The sequence below is a fragment of the Brachypodium distachyon genome, chromosome 3 (assembly GCF_000005505.3).
Source record: "Brachypodium distachyon strain Bd21 chromosome 3, Brachypodium_distachyon_v3.0, whole genome shotgun sequence".
Classification (NCBI taxonomy): Eukaryota; Viridiplantae; Streptophyta; class Magnoliopsida; order Poales; family Poaceae; genus Brachypodium; species Brachypodium distachyon.
In genome coordinates this window covers 33671591-33694348 of record NC_016133.3, presented here as the reverse complement: position 1 = coordinate 33694348, position 22758 = coordinate 33671591, and the positions used below count along the sequence as shown (strand labels likewise).

At 39.9% G+C, this 22758-nt stretch overlaps 2 protein-coding genes across 2 annotated transcripts; both read right to left on the bottom strand.

The window, feature by feature from the left end:
- Positions 1 to 17933: 17933 nt before the first annotated feature.
- On the bottom strand, positions 17934 to 19361 carry LOC100822868. The gene is made up of 5 exons (XM_024462113.1): positions 19187 to 19361; positions 18851 to 19070; positions 18418 to 18542; positions 18282 to 18320; positions 17934 to 18199 (listed from the first exon to the last, which is right to left on the bottom strand). Exons 1-5 carry the CDS (start codon positions 19331 to 19333, stop codon positions 18125 to 18127), a joined length of 606 nt encoding a protein of 201 aa, XP_024317881.1. The 5' UTR covers positions 19334 to 19361; the 3' UTR covers positions 17934 to 18124.
- A 1759-nt stretch (positions 19362 to 21120) lies between these two features.
- Positions 21121 to 22306, bottom strand: LOC112271441. The gene is made up of 2 exons (XM_024460517.1): positions 21810 to 22306; positions 21121 to 21552 (listed from the first exon to the last, which is right to left on the bottom strand). The coding sequence occupies exons 1-2, from the start codon at positions 22175 to 22177 to the stop codon at positions 21309 to 21311; spliced, it is 612 nt and encodes a 203-aa protein (XP_024316285.1). The 5' UTR covers positions 22178 to 22306; the 3' UTR covers positions 21121 to 21308.
- Positions 22307 to 22758: the final 452 nt, after the last annotated feature.

Sequence of the window (22758 nt, the reverse complement as noted above, 5' to 3'; positions counted from 1 at the left end):
AACCCAAACTTGCCGTTGAATCTTCTCTCCCCGGCTGCCATACAGTTTAATCGTTGTACCCTTACGTTTACATTAATGTGGCTCGATCGCGTGCGAAGAGATGGCGGCCGCCGTGGAAGACGACATCATCAAGGCCAACGCGTTGTGCGCGGCGGCGAGGAAAGACCGTTGGGAAGTATGCCGACTTCTCGTGGAGCACCTTCACTGGGACGTTAACAAGCCCGGGGATGAAGGTTTTGTTCCTTTCCTGCGATTCAATTTTGTACCCCTCCGTGCTTGGATGGAGCAAACCCTAAATTCCGAAATTTTGCTCGTTTTATTTCAAGAAATTGATTTCATTTTTTCAGGAAACACCGAAGCCTTATAAATTTGGTCTATTCGACGGAAATTCATTCCGCCGAATCAATTTGCAAGAACATTTCGATTTGGTTTAATTTTGGTTCTTTGCGTGGCGCTACAAGTGTCTGGAATTCTGGATTTGTCGTGCTCCTTGTGTGGTGTTTTTTATGTTGCAAGCTGTTTCATATGGCAGGTGACACTGCGTTGTACCTTTCTGTAATTTTTGGAGCAGATGCTACTGCAAAATATCTACTTGCTCAGGGTGCTGACCCGAAGATAACCGGTAGACTGGGATCACCCCTCCATCTTGCTACAATGAATGGTATGGTACTGTCCCCATTCCCCAAAACCCGTCACAGGCTCACAGCCCCGGGCTCAATCACCCCTCATCAGCCCCCTCATAAAACAACTAAAATTTCTATTCCTTGGGTCGTCACAGTTCACTATCACCCTCCATTGTCTTGGGAGAATTTCTTTACATAATTTTGGATGATATTATATGTCTATGTTACGTCAATCTACCAAGCTCATACATAATACCTCCGTTCCATAATTCTTGTCGAAATATTACATGTATCTAGACGTTTTTTAGAAATAGATACATTCATAATTGGGCAAATTTGAGACAAGAATTATTGAACGGAGTGAGTAGATGATTTTGGATGATGGAATAACTTTGAGGATTGGAATGTAGAGTAATTTGATTCCAAATACTGTGTTATTCAAGTGCTAATTATAGTCTTGAAATGATTTTGCTACAATGTAAATATTGTCAATGATGAGAGTGAAGCTAAAGCCTGATCCCTTGTTTCTATATAAATCTGTGTGAAACTGTATGCATGTAGGGAAACATGTGTTTATTGTTGAATTTTGACTAGTAAAAAACTTCTATTCCAGGACAATGTGAGATGGTAAAACTTCTAATTTCAAAGGGAGCCGACATTGATGCTTTTCATGATGTGCACGGGGCTCCATTGCATGTGGCCTCTCGTCTTGATCAAGTTGGTCCTATGAAGACTTTGCTGGCGCATGAAGCAGATGTAAGACTCCAGTTCCTTGGTTCTCTCCTTCCGTGCAAAATAAAATCTTTTTTTGTTATGGCCGTTAACGAATGTATCCTATTTCAGACTATCATGCATTGGAATGAAACATGGAGTTGTTGTGGTCTGTAGTACTTATGCTCTATCTAAACCAAAGAGTTTTTGTTGGTACAGAGCAAAACATATATTTGTGATTTGACCATAATTAATTAGTTATCTTGAAGCAAAAGATGCTCACCTTCTTACGAGTGCTGCAATAATTGCTAATTTCTGATTTCTACAAAAGGAAATTTATTTTTCATGTATTCCCTTTGAAATACTAACTAATATATGTAACTCATAATGTGCTTAATTTATTTCTTTGTTGCTCCTTTGCCCCCCCCCCCCCCTAAACTGTAAGGAATTAATTTTTGCCTTCCCACAGCCTAATAAGGTTTTGAATCTTGAAACTACACCACTGTCTTTGGCCATAAAAAATAGATCATTGGAATGCGTGAAGCTACTCATTAAGGTCAATAATATTTCTTCACTGGGAGCTTCTTCAAGTAGGCAGCATCATTTTTGGTGCATATGTTTTTCTGCAATTAACTCTCAAGCATTCCTCAAATGATCAAATACTAATTCACTTACACAGGCTGGTGCAAGAGTGGATTATGTTGATTTTGTTGGTGTTGATTACTTGATGATGGCAACAAATGATGGCTTACAAGATATCTTGAAGTGCTTATTAGATGCTGGTGCTGATCAGCTGAGTTTTATTTCTCTATAACTCCAAAGTAACTCATTAAGGTCAATAACTCCAAAGTAATGTAACTCCCTCTTGTTAGTCAGCTGAGTTTTATTTCTCTATCGTGTCATGTTAGGTTCTAGGTCCTTGAGAGATTAATAATCTGCTCACCCACACTTCATTTTGGTCAACTGTACCCCCGTGCTTCCAGGAATATATTTTTTAATAGAGATAGGTAATTCTTGTATGTGAAAATACACCGCATTAGTAAAGTATGACTGGTACTATGTGATACATAGTCCACATAGAACATGGAAAAAGTATTCAGCCCACAAGTTCACTGTACATTAGCAAGTGAGTACATCAACTTTACATAAATTCTCTTTTCCAAATGTAGTAGAGAATGGCGGAAGAGGCTGTTCCATCATTTGTCCTTGCATTTTGACTTCTGTAAAAGCCCATCTAGCCCTTGTATGAAATGTTTGTCTTTGAAAACTTAGGTATCAATGCTGTGTATCCCTAAAAAAAAGGTATTGATGCTGTAATTATCTGCATGTGCACTAGTCTGTGATTAGTGATGTTGTGACCCTTATTTTTACTCCTGCAGTTTGTTGGTGTAGCTGCAATTGAGATAGCTGCACTTCAAGGTAGAAGGGATATTGTTGAAATGCTACTTCATTGCACTAATCCTATTTCAGAAGTGCAAGATTGGAGTGTGGATGGAATTATTGCTCACATGGAATCTGTATGTTTTCTTCTATGCTTTTTTTTTTGAAAAGTGGTTGCGTGTTAAGAACAAGAGTTTGGATTACAATCAAACATAATCTGGCACATCGCGCAGGACGACACAGCATTATGCAAAACACCACCACTCAACACACTACGAGACCAACGAGCAATAGTATTTGCCACTTCATTACTTTGACGGTTAACCTTGGACACTTTGATGCCTGGGTCGTACACGAGCAGCTTCTTGATGTGTGCAATGAGCCCAGCAGTAGGAGACCGGCAAGGCCCAGGGCTGTTGATAGCCTGAACCACGGCAGTAGAATCACATTCAACAAGCATGGGTAGGGACGACACTTGATGAAGCGATTGGATGGCAAAGAGGCAAGCAGCAGTTTTAGCCATCTCTGCATCCAAGCAATTGTTGATCACATTCCACGCAAAGGCAATAACCATGCCCTTGTGATCACGCAGGACAGCGCCCCAAGCCGCTGAACCATCTTGGGGAAGGAAGCTGGCATCAACATTTAGCTTGACGTGCATAGCATCAGGGGTTCCCAGCGAGGAGGGGTGATGGCAGGCTGGACAGGAGGAGGAGGACTAGGTCCAGCAAGAATTCCTTTCCCTTTAGAGCAAGTAGTGGTCTGGTTGGTCTTCAGGTTTACTAGCGAGTCAAAGTAGTTGCAGAGGAACCGGGCAGACGCTTGGATAGAAGCTTTCCCATCTCCAAAAATAATGTTATTACGAAGATGCTACGCTCTCCACCAAAGAAACAGGAGGCGAACACGATCAACCAGGGATATATTGTCCAGGAAAACGAGGACCCAGTTCTCGCCGGAAAACCTCAGTTTCTCTTCAGGTGGAAGATCCTAGGCTTCACGGAGACAATCCTAAAGGGTTTTAGCTTTTGGGCAGGACGTAGTAGCATGATAGCCATCTTCAGGTTCCATACCACAAATGGAGCAAGTAGGGAGATTGTCATGGCACGTCTGCAGCGATTAGCTTGCACAACAAGCGAGTTAGAGGCCAATCTCCAAGCAAAAACTTTAATTTTTGGGGGGACACCGGCCTGCCAAATGAGGTTCCAGATTCTGCGACTACCATCAGGATTATTGCTTCCCCCCATCGCTGACAGGTCATGTTTGATATTGAGACCAAGACGGTAGGAACTTCGGACAGAGAAGACACCGGTTTTTTCAAATTGCCAGGCAATCACATCTTCAGAATCGGTGGGAGGGAGTTTAATTTTCAGAATTTCCTCAGCATCAAACGGATGGAAAATGTTGCTGATAATGTCTGTTTTCCATTCGTTAGTAGTGTGGTCAATCAAATCTGACACACGGCGAAGTCTGGTTCTAGTACGAGGTGCAGAAACTTTAAGATTTCCCCGGGGGATCCAATTGTCACGCCAAATCTGAATTTTAGATCCGGAGCCAACGCGCCAAATAATTCCTTTCTTGAGCAGGTCCAGGCCGTGAGCAATGCCTTGCCAGCAAGGAGACGGGTTTTTGATAAAGGCAGTGTCAGTAAGTGCTCCATGGGGGAAATATTTGGCCTTCAACACTCTTGCACAAAGAGAATCCGGGTACTGTAAGAGCTGCCAAGCTTGTTTAGCCAGTAGCGACTGATTAAAAAGTCGAAGATCTTTCAAACCCATACCACCACAAGATTTTGGGTTGATCATACGGTCCCAGCTCATCCAGTGGGTCTTGCGGCAGTTTGTTTCATCACCTCACCAAAAATCTCTAGCAATGTGAGAAAGATCCTCGCAGAGATTAGCAGAAAATTTAAAGATACTCATGGTATAGGTGGGAATTGATTGAATGATAGATTTAATCAAAATCTCTTTTCCCCCACTAGACAGATATTTCTTAGCCCAATCAGAGCACTTTTTGGTGATTTTCTCTTTAACAAAGTGGAATTTACCATCCTTCATGCGACCTTCAGGGACAGGAAGGCCCAGGTATTTAGCTTCAAAACTTTCAGAATTCACTCGGAGGATTTGCTTCACAGAATTCGAATTCCGACGAGTGCACTTATTTCCCATAAGGATGGAGCATTTATCTCTGTTGAGCAGTTGTCCAGTGCCTCTCTCATAGGTCATAAGGATTGTCTCGATCTTACGGGCTTGGTCCGGATTAGCTCTGAAGAAAAGCAGGCAGTCGTCCGCGAAAAGGAGGTGGGAGATGCCTGGGCTGTTACGGCAAATGTGCAGGTCGTTCAATGCGTCGTTGGAAATTTCCTGTTGAAGGAGGAGGGATAGACTTTCAGCAACAAAAAGGAAAAGGTACGGTGATAACGGGTCACCTTAACGAAGGCCACGGCTTGGCTGGAATTTTTCAAGAAGCTTTCCATTGAGCTGGACTGTATAGCGAACAGTGGAGACATAGCACATAATCCATTTTATCCATTGATCGGAAAAGCCAAATTTAATCAAGGCTGCCTCCAAAAAATTCCAATCAACATTATCGTACGCCTTCGGTAAATCCAATTTATAAGCACAGAATCTTCCACAATCATCTTTATTTTTCTGTATAGCATGGATGCATTCAAAAGCGATAAGGGCATTGTTGGTGATCATTCTAACAGGGATGAAAGCACTTTGGGTTGGAGAGATCAGATCTTAGAGTAGGGGCCGAAGTCTGTTGGCCAAGCATTTGGAAACGACTTTGTAAATAACATTGCAGAGTCCAATTGGAAAAAAATCCTTTAGCAGCGTTGGGTCTTTCTTCTTAGCAAAGCACTAAGTCCAAACAAGATACAAGTCATCATAGAAGTATCCATATTATCCAAAGTATCCACATCAATGTTTCACCTAAAACACTTGCCAATGTTACACATCACCTATGATTTCACACATACATTGAACATTGATTGGCATACACATTCACTTAACTCTCAGATTTTCAAGGTTTGAAAAAAAATGAGAAACATCAAAATGTTGGAGAAACACCAATAAAGTATGTATATGTGTTGAAATCTGCCCCCTTTGACAATGAATTTCATCAAAACCACACAAAAATATTTCCCCCGCTTCAAAAAATGTTTCTTTAAACTAAAAGCGATTTTTTTTGTTTATTTTGTCATATTTCATTTTTCTTTGTTGTAATGAGCATTATGAAACATCATGAACATGATAATTGTGCATCCAAGTCATGTAAAAAGTAGTTGTACTCGACATGTATATAAGTATGATGTAATCTACACATGACTAAAAATCAAGTATCGTTACGATTTATTGCAAGACATGGTCTCTCCCTGTCAACTGCATCAATATTTGAATACAAAATAACTTGCAGCACATTATATTAAACAGAGCACTTTATAAAAGCTTAATATTTATTTTCATTAAATTTATATGCCAAGTCAATTCAACCTTGTCAAACCTATATTTAAAACACCATGCCAAGCCTATGTCCAAAGTACAATGATTAACAATCAGAAGCTTAAGGCAAATGGTAAGCAATCAGAAGCTTAAGACAAATGTTTCAATAAACACATCAACTTCCAAGTTCATACCAAAGTGCAATGGTTAGCAGTCTCGTGAAGATGTAGTGCGACATTAGCATATTTATTTAGTAAAAATTGTTTGACACCACGTGTCTTTGTATATTTGGAACCTTGATACCATTATATTTTCATCATTGCTAGTAATTAAGTATCCAAGACCAAAATAGCTAACAAAGTTTAACCATGACAAGATTTAGTTCAAGTTATCATTCGTATTAGAAGTCATGTGATAGACTACTTCATACGAGCATACATATAAAATGACAATGTCCTCAAAACATAAATGTGGTTGCAAAAATGTCATTTCAGGGTGGAATACAATGCTCATTACTTTTTCAGATTTTTTTATTTATTAAAGATAAAAGAACGAAAAAGAAGCAACTGAAAAGATATTTTACATATCGTACAAGAAGAACACACTCCCCCTCAAACCATCCCATATGGTTTGATTACTCCAAGTTCACCTCGAAGAAAAGAAAACCGAGAAGAATCAAATGGTTTAGTAAAAATGTCTGCCAATTGACGTTCAGTATCTATAAAGTTGAGCACAACATTTTCTTTTTCAACATGATCTCTAAGAAAATGATATCTTATATCTATCTGCTTAGTTCTAGAATGTTGCACCGGGTTTTTAGCAATACATATAGCACTAGTGTTATCACAATAAAGTGGTACACTTTCTAAATTAACCTCATAATCTTTCATTGTAGCTATTATCCATAAAATCTGTGAGCAATAGTAAGCAGCAGCTACATATTCACTTTCAACAGTAGACTGTGCAGCATAACTTTGTTTATTAGAAGACCAAAGTACTAAAAAATCACCCAAAAATAAGCATGTACCAGATGTACTCTTTCTATCAATTCTACAACCTCCAAAATCAGCATCTGAAAATGCACGCAATATAATACTAGAGGAAACAGAAAGCCAAATGCCAAAAGATTGGGGGCCATGTAGATACCTGAAAATCCTCTTGACAACTTATAAATGTGATGCACGTGGGGAAGCTTGAAACCGTGCACACAAGCATACAGAAAATTGTATATCCAGTCTAGAGGCAGCAAGATAAAGAAGTGAACCAATCATACTCCTGTACATCTTTTGGTCAACAGGTTCACCATCCTCATCAAGATCAAACGATGTCGTAGATCCCATTGGTGTCATAATAGGCTTGCAGTTTTCTATCCCAAAACGTCGTAGCAGATCCTTCATATACTTACTTTGATGTACAAAGGTGCCCTCCTTTGTTTGCTTGATTTGCAGCCCCAAAAAGTAAGTAAGTTCGCCTATCATGCTCATCTCAAATTCTCTGCTCATAGTTTCTGAAAATTCTGACACCAAAGCATGAGAGGCACACCCAAAGATAATATCATCAACATAAACTTGTACGAAAAGTTGATCATTGCCATGCTTGAGTACAAATAAGGTTTTATCAACATTTCTCATGGTAAACCCATTTTCAAGTAAAAACTTTTTTAACCTATCATACCATGCACGTGGGGCTTGTTTTAAACCATACAAAGCCTTTGAGAGTTTATAAACATGGTTTGGGAAATTTGGATTCTCAAAACCTGGTGGTTGTTTAACATAAACCTCCTCATCAATGAAGCCATTGAGAAAAACACTTTTAACATCCATTTGATAAAGCTTGAAACCTTTAGATGCAGCAAATGCCAATAAAATTCTTATAACTTCTAATCTAGCAACAGGGGCAAAAGTTTCATCAAAATCAAGACCCTCAATTTGAGTAAAACCTTGAGAACCAACCTAGCCTTGTTGCGAACAATAACACCATCCTCACTTTGTTTGTTTTTAAAAACCCAACGTGTACCAATAAGGGTATGACCTGGAGGTGGTGAAACAAGAGTCCAAACTTGGTTACGCTCAAAATTTTCTAATTCCTCATGCATGGCATTGATCTACGATCCATCAGTAAATGCATGAGATATATCTTGGGCTCAAAAGAAGCAACAAATGCAGAATGATTGTGAGAGTTAGAATCGATAAACCTTGACTGTGTGACTCTCTCAGTCATGCTTCCAATAATCTGTTCCGGAGGGTGCCTCTTTTGAATGTGTCGAGGTGCTGCAATATTTGACTCAACAGCTTGCTCAACCCCAGCTTGAGTACTCGAGGTAGTCTCCTGAGGGTGATCAACTGTAGCAGCAGCAGTAGTAGGTGTAGCAACAGCTACAGATGGTGCATGGACAGCAGGGGGCACGCCATCCTCCTCATCATCTAAAAATATTCCCTCCCCCTGAACATATGTTCCTGCATTAGAAACAAGAGGACTAGAGCCAGAACTAGCCTCATCAAAAGTCACTTCACTGGTTTCCATTAGTCGGTTAGTCTCGTAAACATAAACACGGTAACCACGTGAATGAGCAGGATATCCAAGAAACATGCCATCATATAATCTAGACTCAAACTTATCTAGATTGCCAGATTTAAGAACAAAGCATTTGCATCCAAAAACTCTTAGGTGAGATATAACAGGTTTACGTCCAAATCGTAGTTCATATGGCGTTTTACCAATTTTGGATCTCAAGAACACACGATTTGAAACATAAGAATCGGTAGATATAGCTTCAGCCCAAAACTTTCTAGGAGTAGAAAATTCATCAAGCATAGTACGAGCCATCTCAACTAGAGTTCAATTCTTACTCCACTGCACCATTTTGTTGTGATACATCAGGTGCAGAAAATTGATGTTCAATGACAAGTTCATCACAAAACTGATTAAAATATGAATTCTTAAATTCAGTTCCATTATCACTCCTGATGGTTTTCAAAGATCCTGGGTGCTCAACACTTCATCTATTCACAAGACTCTTAAAATGGCTAAAAGCCTCATCCTTAGATGCCATAAAATAAACCCAAGAATATCTCGAATAATCATCAACAATCACCAGAACATACCACTTACCACCAAAAGATTGTACTCTTGATGGACCAACTTTATCAAGGTGTAGAAGCTGTCCTGGAGCATCAATCATGACACTAGTAATGCGTGCATGAGAACCTGCAACCATCTTACCATGTCTACAAGGAGAGCATACAACATGTTTTTCTCCCTTAAGTTTACGCAGACCATTTAAGACAATCATACCACTAATGCGAGTAAGATGATCAAAACCAATATGCCCAAGTCTACGATACCAAAATAATAAATCTGTAGATGTGTTGGCAACTAGACACCTAAATTTTGCATTTGAAGCAGCATGAAAATCAGCCTTAAAAACTTTCCCAAAGCGTGATATATCAAAAACAAGATCACCCGAAGCATCTAAAACTTTGCAAGCACTCTTGTTGAAAGATACTTCAAGATCCTCATCAATCATTTGTGAAACCGACAATAAGTTGTATTTTAGATTTTCAACCAAAGCAACATCTTTGAACACAAAATTGTCGGTTACCTTTACTGTACCTTTCCCCACAACAGTAGAGGTAGAAGCATCTCCATAGGTTACACTTTCAGCCCGAGATGCACGTTTGAGGGAGGAGAACCAATTTTTATCACCGTTCATGTGACGAGAACAACCGGAGTCCACTAGCCATATGTTCTCCTTCCTCACGCGAAGTGCCTACAAACAAACACATGCCGAGATCTCAGTACTGGGGTTAGATAAAAAGCTTTTAGGTATCTAGTAATGAGATACACGACGAGTAGGCAGAGCACGAGTTTCTTTATACATTGGGACAGATTGTACATGTCTCGTGCAAGTGGAAATGGAAGGTAAAACATTCACCCTAGGCGCATAACGGGGAGTAGTAGTTTTATCATGAGCATAATGTGCCTTGAAGGAATTAGATCTAACTTGTTTTCTTTCTTTTTTAATTACTCTAGCTAGTCTAAAACAAGAACCTACACCACGTCCAGGTTTATTACAATAAGTGCAAGTGTACCTACTTTCAAATTTAGCATGTGATGTATGACCTACATTTGCACTTGTTGAAGTATCATTAGACATGATGCCAACAGATTTAAAAATCACATTGGTTGGCTTGTTAGATGTTTCAAAAATTCCATTGCAAGTGACTTAACAATAGTGAGTTGATTAGCCTTAAAATGAGCATGTGTATTAAAACCAAGTTCGGTCTTGTTTTTACTCACTTTAGACTTATCAAAAATCATATTCAGATTTTTGTGCGCACTAGAAAATTTCTGCAAAGATGCGTGTAAATAATTAACTTGATGAGACAAGGCAATACAATTATCACAAACACCATCAATGATTTGTTTTTCACTTTTACAATTAGCGCACAAAGAAACCTCATGGATATGTAAAGCATTTTCAACATGAGAAACCCTAGCATTTGCATCTTTCAACTTCAATTCAAGAATATGACCATTATTACAAGAAGTTGAATCTGTCAAATCAGAAGTATCCATGCTAGCATCATTAATTTGTTTACGTTTATGCACAATAGGTTTCTCATTGTTTTCTAATGCAACTCTAAGCTTATCAAGAGTATCATCATGAATAGAACGCAAAGAGGTAAGCTCAGAATATATAGAATCACAAGACTTGCAGGAATCATCATCAGGAATCATAGACTTAAGTTTAGTAATTTCAGAATTCAAGGATGCAATTTTTAAGTCATATTTCTTAATTCTTTTAGTAGCATGATCAAGCAAGAAACTCAATGTACTAGCACTTTTAAGTAATTCATCATAAGAAAGTTCTACCTCATTGTTGCTGTCACTGCCGTAGTCGTCACAGGAGGTAGCACTCTTGTTGCTAGCCATAAGACAGATCCCATCAATGTCGCGCTTGCCTTTGGATGCATCATCTTCATCAGACTCGATATCCACATCACTCAAGTATGGTTCACCATATTCATTGATTACAGAGAAAACACTGTGAGCCACCGCTCGAGCAAAGTCGCCCCTCTTTTTATTCTTGATGTTGAATGGGCGTTTCTTCTTCTTGTCCTCCCCATTTTCTTCTTTCGCCATCTTGGATAAGAATTTAGGACAATTTTGGCGAAAGTGATTTGGATCACCACATTCAAAGCACCTTGGAGCATTGTTCCCACCTCTCTTCCTTGAACGAACATTTTGCAGGGCACGTGTAAAACGAGAGGTGAGGAGTGACAATTCTTCCTCTGGGTATTGCTCTAGTTGTTCATCAGTTAGTTGAGACAAAGAAGACAGAGCATAGCAATATGTAGAAGTACCATCATTAGAGCTGCCAGGGTTAGTAACAAGTGCAATTGATTTGGAACCGGTTCTCCTAGTGTAAGTGTGCTCATGACAGTAGATTCTCTAATAGATGTAACTTTCATCTTTCATATGGACATATCTAATGCACTCAAAAGTTGTCGAAGCCTCAGCATCAGTATAAGTAACACCTAATGCACGTAAGTTGCGGAGAATCTTCTTAAAGCGTGCAAAGAATTCATCCAAAGATTCACCTGTATTCATCTCAAATCTCATGTACACATTTTTGTACATGTCCTGACGCACCTCCTTCACAGAGTTTGATCCTTCATGATAACTACAAAGTGTGTTCCATACCTCATGAGCGGATGCAAGGTGAGCGACACGGACGAAGTCACTTCGTTGTAGACCTTGGATGATATAGTTCCTCGCCTTGTAGTTGTTCTCCACATGGACCAAGTTTGTTGGTGTGATCGCATCGTCCGCGGGAAGCTCATAGGGCTTGGCGACCTTCTCCCATATGGCGTAGCTTTGTGCCATGATGCATGCCTTCATCTTCGCCTTCGAAAACTGAAAATCAACACCATCGAACACACAGGGTTTGGTAGAATACCTATCCATATCTAGCAAGTCTAATCAACCGGTTAAGATAAATTAGAGAGACCTTGCTCTGATACGAATTGTGACATCGAGATAGGCAATCAGAGGGGGGTGAATGATTGCGCGGAAGCAAATTAAAACTTTTCCCGAAAGTTCAAACCCTAAATCACCTTTCTGTCCGTGATAGTAAAACAGCCGTAACTTTTAATTGGATGAACCAAAAAATACATACGAGTATGAAAAAGAAAGGTATTGAAATTATCTAACCAACGCAACAAGAATAAGCTCAATCGGACGTACCAATCAAAAGATATGATCAAAACAGTAACAGCTGACAGAAAGTTACGATAATTAATCTATAATCGATTTCGAGGAATAACAATAAAGATGAAGTAATCGCAATCTTTTCTTGATCTCATGATAAACCTGCAGCAAAGTATTATGAACTCGTGATAAATCTGCAGAAAAGTGTTAGAAAGATCTAGCACGAAAAATCCACGAAAATTCGAGAAGAACAAAGATGACACCACCGAAGAATCTCTTAATTGCAACGATGTCGATCGATTACAAAAGATGCAACCATGCATCCAAGAACTCTCCAAGAATTGATCTAAATCCAAACCTCTGAGTTCCCTCACGTCCTTGCTAAAATCCTAGGTAGGACGTCCTCTATTTATAAGGGAAAATTCGCGACCCTAAACCGAGTCCGAATCCAACACGAACTCTTATGTCCCGGTCGTTATTCTACTCGTGGGGCCCACAGAAGACCTTGTATTGAGACGACTCCAAAAGCAAAGTTGTTCGTCTCGACGACGCTCACAACTTTCATGTGGACCACTTTTCCATCGGACTCCATCTTCATGACGTTACTGTTTAATCTTTAAACAGCTCTCATCCAGCCACGGCTGGATCTACATGTCTTCACGTCGATGCCACTCCATGCTATCAACTTTGCTTGTGATGTCTTCAAAACTCGATCATCATGTGTCGAATATCTCTAATGGCGTACATCTCGTACGACAAACCGGTGCCCTCCCGGATCATCGTAGTCTTCACTTTCATTGTTCATTCGCACGAACGTCCCGCATGACATTGATCCCTCGACCTCAGCTTCCCTCAAGCTTCGTCCCTCGATCCCGTCATCGACCACGTTTCTCTAGCTCCGGCAGCACCTGAAAGCGAACACACAAATAACCAGTACGAGCACAAGTCCACGACTTGACTCAGAGTAAGTTTCACACAACTCACGCCATGTTTTCACATAAGAAACTAATGGATCAACACACCACTAGCAATGCACTAAGTCCAAACAAGATACAAGTCATCATATAAGTATCCATATTATCCAAAGTATCCACATCAATGTTTCACCTAAAACACTTGCCAATATTACACATCACCTATGATTTCACAGCGGTGGGGGGACAACGGAATTGGACGAGTTTATTATGATCAGATACACCAGTTTAGGTGTTACAGCATTGTCGCTCTGCCCCCCCCCCCCCCCCCGCCCCCCCGCCACCACCACCTCCCCCCGACATATGTTCTTGTATGAATGTCCTCTCAATCTGATGCAACTTTCGTACGCGCACATTAGTTACTCCCTCCGATCCATAATAAGCATTGTACTAAATCTGAGACACTTATTATGGATCGGAGGGAGTATTTCGTTATCTAATATATTTATTTTGTTTATCTAACTTGACATGGAAAGATCACCACATTACTCTAATAACAGCTGCCGTGAGTCTTGTTCCTGCTAAGCATTGCTTGCATGAAGCAAATATATTACGTTCTGTCCCTTGAGCACTTGTGACCAGTTGCATAGTTCAGGTGAATAGCTACTGCAGGTGGTCTGCACGAAAAGAGAATTAGCAAATTCCATTTATTTGAAAGCTTCATCTTGAGTACTCCCTCCGTTCCATAATTCTTGTCTCAAATTTGCTTAAAAATGGATGCATCTATTCCTAAAAGTGTCTAGATACATGTAAGATTTCGACAAGAATTATGGAACGGAGGGAGTATCTTATTTAGCTAGGATATGATTAAAGAATCTATCGTATTATACAATTTTGGGCATTGTATTTGTCTTCAGTGTGATACTGGTAACCCTATCATGTTTACTTTTTATGCTTCCCTCTTTGCAATGTAGGTTGATGAGTTGATAATTGAAATGAACCATGATTCTTGCTATGATATGATCGGCCTGTACTGCGATTTTGTTGTCAAGCAACACAACAGCCTGCAGAAACAAAGGTATCTCCGATTAACTCAGCTGACATTGGTTTTGTTTCCCTGTTTTCTGTTGTCATCGACAACCAATCATTATAATACTGGATAAATCTTCCTAAAAAATCCAAATTTCTTATGGCCCAAGAGAGCCATGCACACCATGTCTTCCGTGGGACCCATTGTGCTATAGTTGTTAAGGAATCAAATCAGCAGGGCAATAGCACCCACAATCAAGATTCCATATTATCTTGATTAATGATTCTTCTTTTAAGGATGAGTAATGATTATTTCTGGGGTCTAATTTGGTAACAAAAGCATTTTTTGACTAACTTCAGTTAGTGAATGGATCACAATGTGTTTATTTTTCCATCAACAGGTGTTGCCCACAGGAAACCAGGGAAGCCGTGTCAACTCTGATTTTTGCTGCTACCTGGTTTCCAGATTTGCCTGAACAGTGTGATCTTAGGCATACATTCACTGAGAGATGTGGGAATTTTCTCGATCCTTTTATTAACCTTGAGGTGCGCAAGATTCTACAAATTTGTTCTCCCTGAATTGCTTAATGGTGTTCTACTTAATCTGATTGATAATCCTTCTACCTGCAGTTTGCTCAAAAACTTGACTGTGAGTTGTTTATTAAAGTGGAAAAGTTTCAGTTCATGCAAAGTATCGTTGAAGAATTTTCAATTGGTTTTGATAGCAAGTCATTAGAAATCAAGCTATGGGCTGCACCAGAAGCGAAACATGTATGTTAATTTTCCTCAAAAAAAATGTATGTTAAGAGGCTTAGAGATATATACTTAAGATGGTTGAGAGATGTAGTTATAGAGCTATCTGGGAGTATAAAGACTATGGAGAAGAAGCAGGTATATCTCGAAATGCAATACATGTAATACTGGACCTCTGGATGTTAAAGATTAAGAATTAATAAGATGGTTGTAGTAATTCTAACCAATACTATTAAAAAAACAAAGCAATGTGCTTATATAGACACCTTTACATGTAGTTATCCTTTTCTTTCTCGGGGAGGAAGTAGTTTAAAACTAACTTACAATTTCATTGTTAGTTCAAAATTGTGTTTACTAAATTTTGGCACTCCTACAAAATTGGGCTCTCTTTGCTTTGCTTACTCCTAATACTTTGACATGTTCAAATTCAGGGTTGTGCAAACAAAGAACTCAAATACCAACAATGAGTGAGTGATAGGTTACTGAAAAAAGTTGTTGAGCTAAAAGACACACTGAAGAGATTGAATTCCAAAATGGATCATTTATACCTTGATGATTCACTAAACCAGTTTGTTGAACCATGTCTGGGTTCAGAAGATGTCATCTATCTCATTAGTGGTTTTGATGGCATCTCATTCTTGTCATCATTTGACTCCTCACCCTCGGACATTCTTACGCCGCTCAAACCAATAATAGCTGGAAAGTCTTATGCCTCACCTGCCGCATTGGATGGTAAATTGGTAACACATTTGTTCTTGGCGCTGGTACTGTTGCTTGCTGGTTCGATACAGGTCCTTATCAAATTTTGTTAGGGGTCCTTATCAATTTATTTGTATAACTCTGATTGTCATTTCTGCACCTAATATCATTTGAACTTTCTGGGTGAAGTTGACTGTTATGACCGACAGAGTGATGATTGGACTCCATGCCCTGCATTCAATCATGAAAAGGGGAGCCTTGCTGGAGTTAGCTTGTGTGAGAAAATTTATGCATTTGGTGGTGGAGATGGCATTGAATGTTTCTCTGACGCTGAGGTGTTTGATCCTGCTCATGGCAAGTGGATAGTGAATCAGCCTACGCTGGAAAAGGTATATATATTCTCAACTTATCAATTATCGAGATAGAATTTGTATGTGCTGCTGTGCAGCGGACTTTCTGGGGTTTTGTTATCACTGCCCAAAGATAAAGATGTGTTGCATTTAAAGAAAGAATGAATATGTCTAAATGGTTACTGATTATTTAATTTTCAGTTTTCTACTGATATTTTTTTACCCTGAGTTGCAGATTAAAAAAAATACCGTTTGAATTATTCACCTCAACAAATCAAGAAATGTCCGTTTAAATTATGAACATAAGAAACTGTTAGGTATTAATTTCTACCGTTTATTTGCTTTAAGAATTAGAAGAATATTTTGGTTGACTAAGAATGAAAAAATGCATCTAATTAAGCTTGGATATGATGAGGAGAATCCTGGGAAAGATAATTCTCTGCCCATGGAGAAGTGCATACTTTTGTACTCCGTAGTTAACTATTTCTCTCACTCTCTGTTTGTAAGGTATCTTACTCAGTTTCGTATGATTTTGTTCTGTGATACGATTTCTTCCAGCCTATAAACCTATGTATAATGTGATGATTGCATTAGTCTGAACAACTTCTATCACTTGATTTTCAGTGCTTTGCTCTAGCTGGTGCAGAACTTAATGGTGTGTGATTTATGCAGCTGGTGGCTTCAACAGTATTAGATATTTGAGGTACTGCCTTTTGCTGCTTGTACTTAGTTCTCAGCAAGTTGCAGTTATGTACTGATACAATGCAAGAAAAGTAATGACTGATTATTATGTAACTAAAAAAATTTCTGCAAAAATCTAAAAGCGCATGCTGACTTGCAGTTTGGTCTTAGGAGCCCCCTTCGAAGGAAGCGCAAAAGCACGTAGCTAGTACTACAAGACACGGCTTTGTTACCAGTGTCCAAATCACCTGATTTTATCGTCGTCTGTACCATTCTCAAAAGTTTATTCTGACTAACAGTTTAATACCTCTGCATTGGAGGAATGATCAGGTGGAGCGCTACAGAGAAGGCTTTGGTTGGGTGAAAACCGAGTTGATGTCAATTTCCATGAGATGCCACTGTTCTGCGATTGTTGTATTGCCGACCATTGGCACTGCGACCCAAGAGCTGATGAGTGCGCAGCAAACAAACTGTCTGAATCGAGAGGGATGAGAAACTTATCTTTCCTCATCCGAGAAACTTTTATTTTTTTATTGGACTGGATTGAAATGCGGAGACATCTTATGCAAAACCTGAATCTTTTGAGGCTGTTCTCTATTGAAGCGTGCTTATTCTGCTGCATGTTTTTTGCGTGTCTTAAACCTGAAACCACGTGGATTTTTTTTTCCCTGGTTCATGCGGAGTTGAAATATTCTCAACAAATTCCATGGTGATGGGATGCAGGAGCAGTTGGCCTTTCCACATTTCCGTCTCACTACCGGGAACGCGATGGTTAGGTGTGGTTATATCAGTCAACCGATGATCTGAATGACATCTCTACTCCATCATCTCACACGTGTTCCGTTATGTCGATTTATTTCTAACTAAAAAACTCAACTTCTGTTTTTCATATAGGCTTGACACTTAACCCCAAGTTTGTGTATGCGTATTGGTTGAGATGATGCGTAATGGCTGGTCTTTTCAATGACACTTAACCGTTGCCGAGCTTGAAAATTGAGGGAGACACGTGCGGCCGAGGCCGGGCTCAATTGTTGGAAAAAACATTGTACTGCTCTTTATTTTTAGTGTCAAATAACGCAGCAAAATCCTGTTAAATTAGTATGCTCAGAATCTCAGATATAGAAACTGCCTGCCCTATTTCCAACACTGGTGATAGATTTGCATCGTCCAGCAAAAGCAATAGCCTAGTTTTACAAATATCAAAGTCTTCACGCCTTCCAAGTTTGAGTATTCTTTAGACACTCGACCAGAGGTGGCAGTAAAATCAAGGAAAAAAAATACATGTACCGTATCAACTTCTACATGTGATTCACAAGGACAAAAAGTGTTCAAGCCTTCGTTTCACTTACGCCCCAGTGCATCCTACCAGTGGCATACCGAGACCTCTTACTGGGTTTATGGCCCTAAATAAAATAAACAGTCAAGTAAGTAATCAACATCATGTTGCTACAAATAGTAACATACAGAATAAGATTGTATCATTACCGCGAACATACGTCTTATCCTAGTCTCCTTAGCTTTCTCCTGTAAAACATGGAAGAAACGCATGTAATTAACAAAGAAGCAAGAGGATGTTAAACAGTGCAGGAAATAAATCAAGACAAGAAATATATCATCATACGTCATCAGAGTCACTCCACTCTAGAGCACGACGTTCAGATAGATCATCCATGTGTACATGACCACCAGCATATGCATCAGCTTTGTTGGGGTGCTTCATATCATTTCGACAACCATAGCAGTGGCCTTTATTAGAGAGAGAGAGGGAAAATGTCAAAACTCCTAATTAACCATCCAGGCACAAACAAAATTGGAAGTAAAAAAGAGCCGTGTCTATGCTGTCATTGCACATGGCAGCACATAAACAAGTTTAGAACATGTCAAGTGTAAAGCTCAAGAGAAATGGTTTAGAAGGGGAATACAACAAACAGATCAAAATGGTGATGATTGGAGCCAGAAACACATCTAAATTTATATCTAATGGATAATAAGTTAGTGCTACCTACAAACTGAATTTCAACAACACTTAATTTCAGATAAATGTATAACATTACCATCATCAGTAGGATCAATCATGTGGAAACAGCTGACGACAAATTGTTCAAGTCCTGCTAGTAGTCGACATTTGACTTCAGCAAAGAATAGTTTGTCCATGCCACAATCAAAATGATCAGCTCGTTTAGTCTTTGTAGTGAAGTTGAAATGGTAGTACTGCATATATTTTTCACAGAATATTTCGTACTTCACAACATCTTTAACTTTATACGCAAGATCCTAAAATAAGAAGCATGGACTTTATCAGCAATTTTTATATGAATAAGACAACAAGATACAGTGCAAGACTGGTAGTGGGACAGAGTGAGGTCAGGTGATAGGGAAAGAGAGCAGACCCCCGAAAGATTTTGATCCTCGCTATACTGATCGACTACAGCATTAACCAGTTGGCGCATTCTCTCCAGGCCTCTTTGAATTCCAAGTGATCTTGAACGCTTCTTAAATGTGCCATCTGGCCAGTAAAGACATTGTCGTATCGCCATCTCCACTTGAGAAATCCCAGCTTGCTCCGTGCACCTAGTTTAGATGTGAGCGCTCTATATGATTAGTAGATTGAACTTTCTCATAAGTGGAAAATACAAAATTCTCAAAAAATAAGTGATACTGCACCTTACGTCAATATTTTTTTTTAGTCACTGTCAATATTTGTTGCATACATAGGTTAGAGTGATCTAGTTTTGTGTGCCGGGTAGTTCAATGGGGATCAAACAACTCCCAATTTAACTCTAACATAGCTCATGGTAAATCAACAAAATAAAAACTGAACTGTTTGCATGCCTTTACTATAAGTTCTTAATGCCCAAAAATAAAATAAAAATTCATTTTCAGATCCCCAACTCAGTGTGCTATTACCACACCGTTTTGACTAGAGAATGGAAGTTGTCATCATGGCTATCAAGCAATTTTCAGTACATGAAGAAACATAGCTGTCAGCTGTGTGGGTGCAATATGTGAAATCATAGGTGCTGTGTAACATTGGCAAGTGTTTGAGGTGAAACATTGATGTGGATACTTTGGTAATATGGATACTTATGTGATGACATGTATCTTGTTTGGACTTAGTGCTTCGCTAGTGGTGTGTTGATCCATTAGTTTCTTATGTGAAAACATGACGTGAGTTGTGTGAAACTTACCCTGAGTCAAGTCACGGACTTGTGCTCGTACTGGTTATTTGTGTGTTCCCTTTCAGGTGTTGCCGGAGCTAGAGGAACGTGGTCGATGACGGGATCGAGGGATCAAGGTCATGCGGGATGTTCGTGCGAAGAAACAATGAAAGTGAAGGCTACGATGATCCGGGAGAGCACTGGTTTGTCGTACGTTGTTTATACCGGAGATGTACGGTGTTGGAGATATTCGACACGTGATGGTCGAGTTTTGAACACATCACAAGAAGAGTTGATGGCATGGAGTGACATCGACGTGAAGACATGTAGGTCCAGTCGTGGCTGGATGAGAGCTGTTTAAAGATTAAATAGTAGCGTCATCAAAATGGCGTTCAATGGAAAAGTGGTCCACATGAAAGTTGTGTGTGTCGTCGAGACGAACAACTTTGCTTTTGGAGTCGTCTCAATCCAAGGTCTTCTGTGGGCCTCACGAGCAGAATAACGACCGGGACAGAAGAGTTCGTGTTGGATTCGGACTCGGTTTAGGGTCGCAAATTTTCTCTTATAAATAGAGGGCGTCCTAGCTAGAGTTTTAGGAAGGACGTGAGGGAACTCAGAGGTTTGGATATAGATCAATTCTTGGAGAGTTCTTGGATGCATGGTTGCATCTTTTGTAATCGATCGACATCGTTGCAATTAAGAGATTCGTCGGCGGTGTCATCTTTGTTCTTTTCGGATCTTCGTGGATTATTCGTGCTAAATCTTTCTAACACTTTGCTGCAAATTTATCACGAATTCATAATATTTTGCTGCAGGTTTATCACGAGATCAAGAAAAGATTGCGATTACTTCATCTTTCTTGTTATTCCTCGAAATCGATTATAGATTAATTATCGTAACTTTCTGTCAGCTGTTACTGTTTTGATCATATCTTTTGATTGGTACGTCCAATTGAGCTTATTCTTGTTGCGTTGGTTAGATAATTTCAATAACTTTCTTTTGCATACTCGTACGTATTTTTTTTATTCATCCAATCAAAAGTTACGGCTGTTTTACTATCTCGGACAGAAAAGGTGATTTAGGGTTTGAATTTTCGGAAAAAGTTTTAATTTGCTTCCGCGCAATCATTCACGCCCCCCCTGATTGCCTATCTCAATCTCACACAATAAAAGCTAATCGAATGTATAAATTACAGTGTTGGTAAAAATGTACCTACGTAAATAGTTAGTTTGCATGATTCATGCTGTAGACTGGTTATTTTTTTCATGGCCTACATAAAAGTGCTTGGCTACATCGCTCTATTTACAAAACAGGGAAATGAAGCAATTTAAATGCCGAACAAAGTTGAGAAACTTTACATTCTTGGATCCCGGCGGTCATGAAGATAGCTATCAATGGCAATGTCAGCTTCCTGCATACTCTGAAATGGCCCACCCACATGAGGGTATGTGTGATAAGATCCCCCAATATCAATCCTGATATAGAATTTTATACCCCACTCCATTTGTAGCCTCCAATGTTTTAGTATGGTACATGGACGAGGCATCTGGGTTTTGCAGAGTATGAACAGATGGAGGGCCAGCCACATGCTTGTCATCCTGGGACCTCACAAAGTGGAACAAGCAGGTTGACTGAGTAAAAGAATAGTTTAACTTATCTAAGATGATGGATGAATATTGAATAATCCAGCAAAACCTTGTTCCTATTTTGCTTTCTACAAGGAAAATGTTCGAAAATACGTGCCAAAAATCCGAGCAGAACACCCTTCCCCAGAGATCCGATCCAATCCAAGCCTAAATCGACAAAACAATACGATTCCAAAATAGAAAACTGGCAGGTTGGGTTCGGGGCATACGGCGGCGGATCGCCGAAGGGGGAGGGGCGGCGCAAGGCGACGCAAGCTGCACCGATAAGCTGCTCGATGCTTGGGAACGGCCCGCCTGCGACAGGATACTCCGCGGCTACGTAGTTCCCCTCGCCATCGACATCGACGAAGATCAGTGGCCCTAGGCCCAAGGGAGAGCGCGCCATGACCCTGCTGTCCTTGATTCCGCACATGCGCGGATAAGGTTCGCTCTTGAGGTAGTTCTCTTGCCCATCGATAGACACAAGGATCGCTCTCCCGCCGGCGAAGGGAGCCAAAAAGTGCACCGGGATTTCACGCGGAATCGGGAAGGAGCCCCAATTGTCCTGGTCGACAACGATCAGCTGTGGGATCGTCATGCGGATTAGGGTTTCTCTCCTTCGGGCCAGAGGAGGGGAGGTGCGCGTCCCGATTCTCCCGAAGCGATCGAAGAGCCTGGCGCCTGGCGGGGTAGCGTTGCCACGGGTTCCTGCCCCTATGACCCTATCCACCCACGCTATATACGCAAACCCACGATGACACTCCGTTGGGCCAAGAAATACGGCCCAAATTTTTTTCCTTTCCTTCTCCTTCGCGTTGTCTAGTTCAACGTGGAAGTTATTCTAAAAAAAAAAAGTTCAACGTGGAAGCCATTCACATATATGCAAATTAAATATTTTTTGTTGTTAGCATTTTATCCGTCTGTTGTTTCTGTCCCTTGTTCCTTGTGACCACGTGTTCTGCTACAAGTTTTATAATGGTTCGCGATTTTAAGAACCGTCCAATCTAGTTGATCCAATGGAGGAGAAATTAAAAGTACTAAAACACAAATACTGACAAGTATTGGAAATTACCAGAATTGTCGATTTATTTTTTAACTAAAAGAATCAGTCGGTTATTAACGTCACTGGTTACTTGGTTAGTACGTACTGATTAGTGGAATATTTGATCAAATTCCCCC

Bases quoted from the DNA above. Each gene is read 5' to 3' on its own strand.
- LOC100822868 (XM_024462113.1), bottom strand. From the start codon at position 19,333: ATGGCGATACGACAATGTCTTTACTGGCCAGATGGCACATTTAAGAAG. The intron at 19,071-19,186 runs GTCTGCTCTCTT...TTCTTATTTTAG, and splicing joins AGGATCAAAATCTTTCGGGG to GATCTTGCGTATAAAGTTAA. The intron at 18,321-18,417 runs GTATGATGATAT...CATGTTTTACAG, and splicing joins AGTGGAGTGACTCTGATGAC to GAGAAAGCTAAGGAGACTAG.
- LOC112271441 (XM_024460517.1), bottom strand. From the start codon at position 22,177: ATGACGATCCCACAGCTGATCGTTGTCGACCAGGACAATTGGGGCTCC. The intron at 21,553-21,809 runs GTATGCCCCGAA...GTGAGGTCCCAG, and splicing joins CCCTTCGGCGATCCGCCGCC to GATGACAAGCATGTGGCTGG.